This window comes from Dipteris shenzhenensis, chromosome 27 (genome assembly GCF_047967505.1).
Source record: "Dipteris shenzhenensis isolate YYH24624 ecotype China chromosome 27, Dip_SZ_1.0, whole genome shotgun sequence".
In the NCBI taxonomy this organism is placed as follows: Eukaryota; Viridiplantae; Streptophyta; class Polypodiopsida; order Gleicheniales; family Dipteridaceae; genus Dipteris; species Dipteris shenzhenensis.
This window is the reverse complement of record NC_141622.1, coordinates 40,003,010-40,015,037: the sequence shown is the minus strand read 5'-3', so window position 1 is coordinate 40,015,037 and position 12,028 is coordinate 40,003,010. Positions and strand designations below refer to the sequence as shown.

Here is a 12,028-nt window from a genome sequence, read left to right as displayed (position 1 = left end):
CTTTCTTTCTTGTAGACTAACTTCTTCTATAGCGTGTTGTCTCCCTTTGCACTTGTACCTTGTTGTGTCATGTAGATTCTCTCTATTAGTGTTGCTTGGCTGGTTTACTCTTGGTTATTGTGACTAATGGTGCTCAAGTAGCACTATGTGGTCTTCTCATTGCCCACATCACATTTACTGTAACCTTTTTTAAGCATGCTCTTGAAAAGTCACCGGCCTTACTAGGTTCTAGGCTATTTATACTCACGTGGTGTTCTTTGTAAAGCATTCGTATCGCTGCTCCACCTGTGGAGATCTTTGAAGCTCTTGGTGAGTTGTTGCTTGAGCTCGATTGCTCTCTTCTCAGCACTGAATATCTATATCCAGTCTTTGACTAGCTAATAAGGAATTAGCGTAAGGTTTTGGTTTAATCAACTAGCCACATAGGCTTCGACGACGACTGCCGAGTTCAACTATTAATGTTGATGGCAAATCTTATTAAAGCCTTCACTTGAGTTGCCATGGTGACTTGGAGTTGAGTCTTCTTATTGCTTTGAGAGATTCTATGCTCTTGGAAGGCCTCTTGTTTAGGCTTGCAAGACCTATCGCTTTCCTTCTGGATGCGTGCTAGGTTGTAATGTTGTCCAAGAGCTCCCTAATCTCTTCTCCACAGTCATGCTTTGGCAATGTGCTATTTTCTGGTAGCCAAGATTTTAGCTACTTTGCCTGATGAAATAGAGTAGAATACCTTAACCCCCTCTTGAACCTTACAAATCTGGCACAAATGCCAACGTAAAACCCTCACAGGTCACTGAAAGGACTGAGGACAACTCGCAAAGGGGTGGAACATGAAGAAGTCCTCTAAGAAACTGGTAGCAGACTGAAATGATAGTTTGGACTGGCAAATGATTAAAAATGTCAAAAACGTGCTCCCTTAACCACATAGGGCTGAAACCTTCAAACTGAGCTAATTCGGTCTTCAAAACTCCAATTGAGGAGTTTTTTTGGACTTATTTTCCATAGTAACGAGACCTACAGGAGCAATACTGGCTGGACATGAATAGAAGACTGCTATGGCTTGAAAGCACACACACGCCCGTGCACACACACACAAATGCAAGTCTGGAAGAAGAGAATGGGCCTACCATAAGCTTTGATACCATATTGAGAGAGTGTCTTGAGGTGTGAGGAGTGGAGAGAGGCAGCTCCCACACACAAGATCTCTATACAAAAGGAATAACTCTGTATTGAAAAAGATGAAGGTTACAAGGACATGTACAACTTGAGAACTCTAATTGTCGCTTCACACTCACCCTTTACATTTGGGACATGCCCATTTCACCACTCTTTATGTGCAAGTAATTGTTGACGCACATTGTGCAAATTACATTCTCAACACTTTGCCGTTAGGTGGCAGCACTTTCTGGAGGAGCTCCTAAGGCTGCGTTGGTTCCTCCTAGGGAGCTCAATGGGATCCAGGCATAAGCATCTCCACAGAGGCTCTCTATTTTATCAAGTTTCTCCTATCAAATTCAAAAAATCAATTCATGTGTCACTTTTTCTTTTTTTTTTCCCAAAAAAGAGACTTCTATTAAGTATTAAAGAAAACTGTTAGAGCAAGCTCCATACGGGAATACGGGATACACCATACAATGCATGAAAAGCTCAAGAGCCAAAGAGAAAGGATTGGGGCTGATAGTGCCATCTCAATCCGGTAGCAACCTCCGAGAAAAAGGGAGAACCCCTCCAAACTCGAAGAAATACAGTCCTCCTAGAAGAGGCTGCCCGTGAAGGGCCCTGCATGCTAGCCCATATGGCTATCAAAGTGTGAACCGTGTCACTCCAAATACTAGTGAACACCTATGATGGGTGTATCTGGGTGTCATCCAAGGCCTGTGTGCATCTGGCTCTCCAAATGTGCCAAGAGGAAATGCTAGCCAAAATCTCCCAAGAGGTGTCCACTGAAACATGTGAAGCTCTGAAAGGAGTATGTGGTACATCCTGAAGAGAGCAGGGCTCTATCTCCTGTCGGCGGATCGAGAGTGCCCAAGAAGAAGGCTCACCTTCATTTAACACCTGGGGCCCAGTAAGGGATAACCATGCGACCGAGCCCCAAGTCATGAAGAAAGGGGAAGTATGAAAAATGCTGAGTATCCGAGCAACTCCTTTCCAAGCAATTCTCGCTTGATTGCAGTCCCAAAGGCAATGTCGCAGTGACTCCTCTGCAAAATGACAACGAGGGCAAGTGGGATCAGCCCCTAATCGTGATCTCCACAGGTTCACTGCAATCCCTCCATGAATAGAAAGCCAAAAGAAAAGAGTGATCTTTTTATTTCTGAGGGATTTCCAGAGCCTCCTCCAGAAATTCCTACGCAAATTTGCGGTGATGAAGAAGCTATCCCAATGGGGGGCTCTGGAGGGAATCTAACCTCTACTGCTCAGCTGAAATCTCCTGGCATTATCAACCGTGAAACGAAAGAAGGGAATCCCCCTCTCTCGGTGCCCATGATCTATCCACTCCTACTCTCCTGGGTCCCACTGCAAGCACCTGATAGGTGCACCTCTCCCCCTGTAAGTACCTGATAGGTGCACCTCCATATAACCACAACCTCCAGGATCCCAGGGCCAAGAGCAGAGGGTTGGGGTCTAAGTACCATTGCAAGCCCGCTCCGTGGTCCACAAAACCAGCAATCCTGACAGGCTGAAAGGCAACCTCTAGAAGAATATCATCATCCGTGGATCTAGAGAGTGTACCTCCATCCCCAACGTCAAAGACCAAAAGATCTTCCCCGAAACCTCGAAGAGCGATCGATCACCTGTAGAGGAACTGCTGTCCTCGAAAAAGCTCCCATCCAAGTGGTGGAAGTAAAAGGCACCTCAACTGTCCGTTCCACCGGGATGGCTGCATCTATCTGCTGAATCCTGCGTGCTACCCCTCTGAGGTGACTCACGGATTGTAGTCTCTGATCCTCAGGTAGCCTGATAAAAGCCTTCCAAGTGCCTACTGTGTAGGTGGGGCCTCTCTCCCATCCAGACCACTGCATATAATGGGAAGTGCCCAGAGGTTTGCCATGCTCATCAAGTATACTATCGTTCCAAATGATCGGTTGCCTATCAATCTCTTAAAGGGTAGAGGGCGGAACCCTTCGAAGAGTGTTCCTGAAGCTCCCCCAAGCTTTGAGGATGGCAGTTATGAGAGGAGAGGCAGGAGACCTAAGAGAGGCGGAAGAAAAAATCCAGCGAGGGCTGTCCACCCAATCATCTCCTAAGGTAGGTGTGCAAGCCTGAATGCGTCCAAAAAAGAAATCCTTCCAAGGTTCCTGATTAGGCATGAGTGCCCTCACCACCACCTTACAAAGCAATGCCCTGCACTGCAAGTCCGGGTCAATGATATTAAGTCCCCCTTCCCATGTAGGGAGAATAATGGTCTCCTAGGCCACCCTCGCTGCAACATTTGCCGTGCCATCAAGTCCACTCCATAGAAAATTCCTGACTGGTCTAATGAGCCGAGTGATGCAATATCTAGACCGGCACTAGCGAGAACACACAAACCAGGCGGTGGCCAAGAGAACCTGGTTCACTACCACAACTCTAGAGACAAGGTCGAGTTTGGCTGAGCACCAAAAAAGGAGCTTTTTCCTTATACTTTCTAATACTGGGACAAACTGCTGTGCTGAAGAGATGCCCAATCCTACCTAGCATCCCAAATACATGACAGGAACACCCCTCTGAATCCAAGAAAAGCCAATGTCAACTCCCAAGCATGGAGTGTCCTCATCACTGATCCAAAAGCCAAAGGATTTATGCCAATTGATGTGTGCCCTGCAGTTGAGCAAAAAATACCCAAGGCTGTCCGGAAAGAATCAAGTGACTGCGAAGAGGCCTCAATAAAAATAGCAGTGTCATCAGCCAACTCATAGTCAAGAAGCTCCTGCTCCTGTCTCAAGGGCAATCTCAACCCATAAAGCTCAGCCTGAGATCTAAAGAAGATACTCATAGCTTCTGCCACCAAGAGAAAGAGGAAGGGGGCTAAAGGGCATCCCTGACGAAGTGATCTGGAAATCTGAAACTTGTCACCCCTTACCCCTCCAATTAAAACCTGGCTGTGGGCTGAGGAGGCCACCCCTCTAATCCATGCATCTGAAAATCCAAACCGTAGAAGAGTGCCCTCAAGAAAACCCCAATCTACTCTGTCAATCTACTCTGTCATAGGCTTTCTCAAAGTCCAGGAGTAGAATTGCCAGCCTCTGCCCGCTCTGCATAGTCCACTTTGTGGCTTTCCAAAAGGAAAATATATTATCGAATATGCTCCTGCCATGCACAAAGCCTGTCTGAGTATCATGGATAAGGTCTGGAAGAAGGGGCTGCAACCGGATGCTGATCGCCTTGGCCAGGGTTCTGTATAGAGAGCCCAAAAGAGTGATGGGTCTCCAATGGGATACAAAATTCCTGTTGCCACCTTTCGGGATAAGGTGTATGAGTCCCTCGGTCAGTGAGTCAGGCATCTCACCCGAGTCCCAAATGCCCTGTAGGGCTGAAGTAATATGATCACCTATCATATCCCAAAAGGCTGTAAAAAAAGGAGTAAGACCATTGGAACCAGGGCATTTGCCCTTATGAAGGGCGGAGAGAGCACTCTTGAATTCTGTTTTGGTAAAGTGTGCATTAAGTGAGCATATCATCTCTGGCGTGACCAACACAGGTAAACTCTGCCAAATCTCATCTCTAGCCACATCTCTGGCCTGTGTGTCAGGATTTGCAGAAAGAAGGGAGGCATAGAAAGTTGTCGCTAAGTGCATGACGGTATTCGGATGAGACTGCAAAACGCCGTCAGAGTTAATAAGCTGCCTGACACTCTCTCTATTATGTCTCGGACCAAGTGTAGAGAAAAAGTGTTTATTGACTCTCCCTCCCATCTGTATCCAAAAGGACTCCCGTGCATGGAAGGCATACTCAGCTCTCTGATCAAGCAATGTCTGTAAGTGAGCCCTTGCCGTAGCAAGGCGCTCCTGTACCCAAGCATCAGATGGTCATTTCTGCTCCTCCCTCTGCAAGGCTGCCAACTGCCAGCGGATACCAATCTCCGGTTTGAGTACCTCACCTCGCCGAGCACTAGCAACGGAGTGATAAAAGTCGCTGATACTGGCAAGTGCTGTGGCCACATGTGAAGGACCGGCCACCCCCCCTGCATGTGAGAAACCTAGATCTCCAAGACTGCCTCTGTGAGGGTCTCATCCGTGTATAAGGCATCGGGGATCTTGATACTGTGAGACCGTCCTCTCAGATGGGGCTTTGAGATGGACAAAACTACCAGAAAATGGTTGGAAGTGGAAACACCAGGTGCAATGCGAATTGTCCCAGTCATCCACATAAAATCTGTCAATCCGGGCATGGATAGGCTTCTACACCCTATGGTTCGACCATGAAAACAAAAGTGACTGAGATTGAACATGAAATGCATCATCTGACCAAACATCTCTGCCTTTGAACCTGAACAAGAAGGCATCCCAAGCTGCTCTCTCGAGGGAATGAATACCACCTTCTCTGCCTCCTTGCTTATCAGAAGGTGCCTCAACCATGTTGAAGTCACCTCCAATAATCCACGAATCTGCAATGTCAGCCCACGAGAGCAACTCTTTCCAAAACAGAACGCGGTCCCCTCTGTTGTTCGGAGCATAGAGGTTGAGGAAACCAACCTTACATCCGTCAATCAGAAGTAAAACCCATTGCGCCCTGGAGGGGGTAATGGTACCGTGTCCAATGATCAGAGGGAGAAGAGAATCTGAAACTGATATGCATGTACCTCCTTTGGTTCCCAAGGCAGGAAGCCAAAAAGTCCGGCATGAAAGCAGCTTACCTGACTTGGAGAAATCTCTGACATCCAGTTTGTGTTCCTGAAGAAAAAGTATGTCTAGGGAACCACCTGAAACACCTGGATGGAGCTGATTCTTGATCAGTTGTCTGCGACGGCGATGAGGGATGCCGCCCGATCCCTGCATATTCCAACTGGCTATCCTCATCGGTAGGAGGAAGCGGGTTGGAATACCTTACCCGACCTGGTGGCGGAAAAAGAACCCTCCACCGGAGTTGACCTCTTGCCATACACACGAGGTCCAAGGGGAGGAAAGTCCATAGGTGAGAGAGCGAAAGATCTCTCAAGAGGATGCCGATAACTGGCTCTCCGAAAGTGGAAGGTACAAAATCATCATCTGGGAGGTCAGAGAAGTTCTTCAGAGCGAAAAAGGAGTTCCACTGAGCCAGTCCTGGGGAGGGGGTGCGAAGGATTCCTACCGAAGTAGGGATAGAATGTAAGACCCCCTTCCCTCTATCCACAAAAGGAGGCACCTGTACTGAGTCCTGATCAAGAAGTGCTACGGATGAGGTACCAACAACCTGGGCTGCAGAGGAAGGTACAGCCTGATCCTGGGGTGGAGTCGAACAAGGCTCTTGAACACTAGTCTCCTCCCGAGGCTCCAAGGGGATAGACTCTGAAGCGGTGGATGTGTGATTTGAAGTAGAGGGCCTAACCGCGACCGGAACCCACCGTGGGCCAGAGGTGGTGCAGGGTGTGGGAGGGACTCGAGTAGCCCTTGGAGGGAGGGAGCCCGTGTCTGAGGCGGTGCCTGTGGAGCGGTAAGTCCTGCTCCTGCTCTCTGTCATAAGCTAGTACGAGATGGTTGCTTTCTGGGCCTCTTTTTCTTCTTTGGGCAATCTCTGGCGAAGTGCCCCGAGGATCTGCAAATCCTGCACTGGTCCTGCCGGCTTGCAACCTTAAATCTCTGGTGGAAGAAGGACCCATCGGGTTGCTGTAGCATGATGTGGTCATCTGAAATATTAGGGTCCTGGACAATGACCCTAACCCTGGGTACCCCATTCATCTTGACCGCCTCAGCAGCCGAAGAGGGCTTGCCAGGAAGAGGGGTAATCTCTGCTACCACACCAAACCTCTCTCCAATAATTGAAAGAAGCCTGTGATAAACTGAGGGGAGACTAGGGAACCTGATGAAAACAGAAACTCCCTGCTTGTCCTCTTCAACTGGGTCAAAGCCCAGTTGAAAGGGAAACAAAAAAATCCTCTTGTAGCCTAGAAATAGAAACTCGGCCTGTAGCAGGTCTCTCGTGACGTCCGGGGAATCTAGGCACACCTGAAAGAAACCTCGTCCCAACAAACGAACATCCTTAAGGTGGGGGGCCAGCTCCTGGGGAGGTGCCGCAAGCATCCAATCTCTAGCTTGTGACCTGGAGGGGTGGGAGCCATGAGTGCGTGCGAAGAGAGTCGTGGAACACTCATGCTCCAAATCCTTTTGCAATTGCTGTAGCTCGTCTTTTGAGAAAGCGATGGTTCTCGCGGCCGGTGTGGGCGGTAATGGATTGAATGAGTGGGAACCCATTCGTCAATCAAGGTGGGAAAGGCCGATTCAAATGCAAGGAAAAAACTTCATCCGCTTTCCTGAAGCCCAAGAGACCCTTAACGGAGAATAGGGTACTCCAGATGAGGGGAGAGGGTGAAAGGAAGGAGGGAGAGAGAGGATGAGCAGAGGAGGAATCAGCAAGGGGATAGGGGGGGCAGCAAGGAGGAGGGAGAGGAGAGGAGGGGGGAAAGAGGAGAGGAGTGGAGGAGAGAGGGGGGAGGGGGAGGGTGGGGGGAGCAGTAGGTAGGAGGGAGGGGAGGGAGGAGGCAGCGCGCGGGGGAGGAGGCAGCACGCAAGGGGAGGCTGCAGCAGCGTGGGGGGGCTGCAGCAGCGAGGGAGGGGAGCCGGGGGGAGGCGGGGGGTAGGGGGGAGGGGAGGGAGGAGAAGCAAGGAGGGGAGGGAGGAGGCGGGGGGAGCAGCAGGTAGGAGGGAGGGGAGCGGAGAGGCTGCGCGCGGGGGGAAGGAGGCAGCGCGCAGGGAGGGGCTGCAGCAGCGTGGGGGGGGCTACTGCAGCGAGGGAGGGGAGTTGGGGGAGGAGGCGGGGGGAGCAGCAGGTAGGAGGGAGGGGAGGGAAGAGGCTGCACGCGGGGGGGGAGGCGGCAGCGCGCAGGGGGGCTGCAGCAGCGCGGGGGGGCTGCAGCAGCGAGGGAGGGGAGTCGGGGGGGAGGCGGGGGGAGCAGAAGGTAGAGGGGAGGGGAGGGAGGAGAAGCAAGGAGGGGAGGGAGGGGGCAGCAAGGAGGGGAGCAGGAAGGAGGGCAGCAGGAGTAGCGGGACAATGTAAGACTAAACTTGCTTTGCATTTTGGTTTGGCCCCAATGATGATGAACTTTTTAGAACTCACGTTTCTGATGGGATCCTCATGGTTCCTTTCTGTTGAGTGAGGGATATAGGAGAATTGGGGCTGAGGCTTTTCTGATCTTCATTGCCTTACCTTGTCCTTGTATAGACAATGGTTTTGCAGGGAACGGCTAAGATATGAAAGCATGCAGTTAATAGTGCAAGTCTTCTTCTCTTTTCATTTGTGTAGGACAAGTTACGGATCTACAAGGAGACTAGAAATGGGATGTTGGGTGCAGACTATTCTACAAAGTTCTCTCCAGGGCTCGCTTTAGGTTTCCTATCTCCACGTTATATTTATGAGGAGGTATATATTTAGTTCCTGTATATTCATGCAGAGTAGTATTACTTAAAAAAGCATGCCAATAATCCAATTTTGACTCTGCACTTAACATGAACAGGTTAAGCGCTATGAGAAAGAGAGGGTTTCAAATGACTCCACTTACTGGTAAGATCTGAATTGAACCTTTTGATTGTCTACCATTCTAGATGGTTGTTCTTTTACTGCTCATGTAGCTCCACATTATTTTGCCATACAGGGTATTGTTTGAGCTTATTTGGAGAGACTATTTCCGCTTTGTGTCTCTGAAGTATGGAAATTTAATATTTCAATTGGGTGAGCAGCTATCAAAATCCTATTTTCATGGTGAAATTTATGCATATTGATGTTTAGCGTTCAGTTCACTCAAGGTTATGTCATATGGAGGGTAACATTATTTGAATGAAAGATAGGAACGTTTTTATTCTTTTTGTCATAGCCATGGATTAAAATAAAATGCATTACTTGATGTTGGTATGATGAAACTGGCTTCTACTTATGTTTTAATTTCAAGCACTGCTCCCACTATGCATCTGCTCCCATGTGCATTTTTTCATCAACGTACTTCTCATTCATGACTATTGCATGAACATAGAGGGTCCAAGAAGGGTCAAAGGAATCAGATGGAGCCAGGATAAAGACCTTTTTGAAAGTTGGAGAACAGGCAGGACAGGGTGAACTACCTTCTTCTTTTCTTGGGGGGTGGGGGGGTTTCATCTAAGCTGGTTATGGATGTCTGTGAGAATCTTATAAAATGTGTGTGTATGTTTGGCAGCTATCCTCTTATTGATGCAAATATGAAGGAGCTTATGGCTACAGGATTTATGTCAAATCGGGGACGGCAGGTACTTAATTGTGAATCAAAGTTTTTGAATGAAATAAAAAGTCATCTATAGTAATGAGCATATTATTATAGCATTCATGTCAAATCGGGGCGGCAGGTACTTAAATAATTAATTTACTTCTTTAGCTATTTTGAGTAAATTAAAAAGTCATATATATGTTTTACCTGGGTCATGTTAAGGTGTGGAAAATCAGGGATCGCAGTGCTAAGTCTATCTCTTCTTAGTCTTAGGTGAGTCTTCCCTTTGCCTCCTAGAAGTCAATTCTGGCATCAAGTGTGTGTAAAAGTTCAAGAATACTAAAGCTCACGTACTCCTCTTTATATCACCTGTTCTAAAGGTCCTTATTACAAAGGGTCTCCATTGGAAAGTTGTGGGCTGAGTCTGTTGTGAGGTCAACGTTAATCTTCAATGGTAATGGTCATTTTCAAAATATGCCTGGGGTTTCATCCCTGATTCCATGTTATGAAAAGAATAACAGTGTTTGTAGTCAGATTGTATCAATGCCTTCAAGATCAAGCAGTTGTGCTGAGATTCTTCGGCTGAACCTATGCTTGCAGCGTTATAATGGCTTTTTGGGATTCTTGTGTGGGGAATGCACATTTTAAGCAAGGTAGTGCTTAGGAATGTGCTGATTATTGCTGACCTGGCATTCCATGTAAGGGCACATTACAATACAGTTTCTGCAACTTCATTAGCATACATGCTCATTTTGTGGATTTCAGCACATAATTTTCAGTTGAACTCCCGAATGAATTGTGATTTTGTCAGATTGTCTGCTCCTTTTTGGTGAGAGACATGGGAATAGACTGGCGTATGGGAGCAGAATGGTTCGAGAGTTGCTTGCTTGACTACGATCCTTGTTCTAACTATGGAAATTGGACATATGGTGCTGGTGAGTGCAAGTAAATGTCTTGAATTGTCAAGATAAGGGGATTCTTTTTAGTAGAGATTTTCTTTCAGGATTTATCTGCATTGCAGTAAGCATTTAGGATTGTGCAAGGACGAGGGTCACAAGTTTTGAATTCTTCCAAACAAAATTGGGCCACTATTTTTTCTCACTCTGCATCTTGAGGCTTTGTCTCGTGTTTGTAGTAAACCGCAACCTGCTCATTAAGAGTGGGGAGAGAGTTGTTGTCAAATCTCAATCGTTGTATATATTGCAATGGCTGCTTGTATCCAGTTTGCTGAGTGTGAATGGGCAGATCTGATATCATTCTTTGTGCCATGGCATTGATGTTATACTTCATGCATGCAGGGGTTGGAAATGATCCAAGGGAAGATCGGTATTTCAGCATCCCAAAGCAGGTCTTTAATGAACATTAATGGTTGTCTCCTTCTAATTTAAAATAGTTCCAAAGGTGAGGCTTCCTGTGCTTATATCATATTTGCCTTGTTGTAATTCAGGCCCAGAACTATGATCCAGATGGTGAATATGTTGCACACTGGATTCCAGAACTTGCAAGGCTTCACAAATCTCTGAGACACAATCCTGGCCAATCTTACTTAAAGCCAGTAGTGCCCTTAAAATTCTCAAATGCTGGACGAGCACAGAACAGTAGATCAGAGAACAGACTTGACTCAAGTAAGATAGAAGTCAAGAAAGATGGCCACAGAGGTGGCGGTGGTTACTCAAGGCGTTTTTGACGGAGGCATGTGACATTATCATTGTTTTCTTTTTTATTGTCATATTTGTTGGACGAGAATGTCTAATTTTCTAAATTTTGGTTAGTTTCAAAAAAGAGGCTGAATTGAAGTTACTGGGTTATACTTGTCTACGTGCAAAGATCAAGGAAAGGATGTCTATTGATTGGCCACATGTACACCTTTGTAAGTCTCTTCGGTGCGCTATGCAAGATCCAAGGATACATCGCATACTCCCATTTCATCATTCTTTTTTGTCTGTAGTCCAGAAGGCATTGAATTACAAATGCCAATTTAATCTAACTGATTGGTTTCCATGTAGGTTGAATGGCATCTACAACTCTAGTACACACTTTTTCTGGACTGAATCACAATGAAGCATTTTCTTAGCTCAAAAAGCCTCAAGGACAATTCTTTGCACGCAAATCTCCAGATTTTTGTGCAAAGCTTTCATAGTCCATGTTGCTTACGGCTCTCCATTAACCAAGGAAAAAAAGTAGACAAGCTGGGATGCTGAGCAAATTTTGCACCCAATTTAAGTGCTTGTTAATCCCTTGATTTATGGTCAGTAGTGAGTTAACATACAAAAACAAAAAAGCAATTTACATAAGAGATCTTAAGAAACAAAAAATAAAACATCCTAAGGACGCTAACACGTAAAAACAATTTACACGTGAGCGTAAGAAATCAAAAAAGAGATCCTAAGAACTCTAAAAGAGATCCTAGGAACTCTAACAGTTAAAACACAAAAAAATATCACCAAAAAGACAATGTTGCATGACAATATTGAGAAGTCCTTTTACGTCGAGGATGTTGATTCTGAAACGTAAATGTAGCTTGAGCTTTATCTTGGGATCACCTTGCAACACAGTGTGAAGTTACATGACACCTTCTACATAGAGAATAAATGGCATGGGAAGCTGGTGCAGGTCAAGAGGATTTGTATGTGAGATATGCTCTCATTTGAATAGTAGTAGGAATGAGATGAGGTGCCA

At 46.6% G+C, this 12,028-nt stretch overlaps 1 protein-coding gene across 1 annotated transcript in view; it reads left to right on the top strand.

Annotated features, from left to right (window-relative positions):
- Window positions 1-11,624, top strand: part of CRY3 (cryptochrome 3) — a 45,736-nt gene extending 34,112 nt beyond the window's left edge. The window contains exons 7-16 of the mRNA XM_087398752.1: window positions 8,419-8,535; window positions 8,630-8,676; window positions 8,768-8,844; window positions 9,143-9,221; window positions 9,323-9,392; window positions 10,161-10,284; window positions 10,648-10,697; window positions 10,797-11,041; window positions 11,175-11,219; window positions 11,356-11,624. Coding sequence (XP_087254878.1) covers window positions 8,419-8,535; window positions 8,630-8,676; window positions 8,768-8,844; window positions 9,143-9,221; window positions 9,323-9,392; window positions 10,161-10,284; window positions 10,648-10,697; window positions 10,797-11,036 — 804 coding nt within the window. The 3' untranslated portion in view covers window positions 11,037-11,041; window positions 11,175-11,219; window positions 11,356-11,624. The remainder of the gene's footprint in view (window positions 1-8,418; window positions 8,536-8,629; window positions 8,677-8,767; window positions 8,845-9,142; window positions 9,222-9,322; window positions 9,393-10,160; window positions 10,285-10,647; window positions 10,698-10,796; window positions 11,042-11,174; window positions 11,220-11,355) is intronic.
- The last annotated feature ends 404 nt before the right edge of the window (window positions 11,625-12,028 follow it).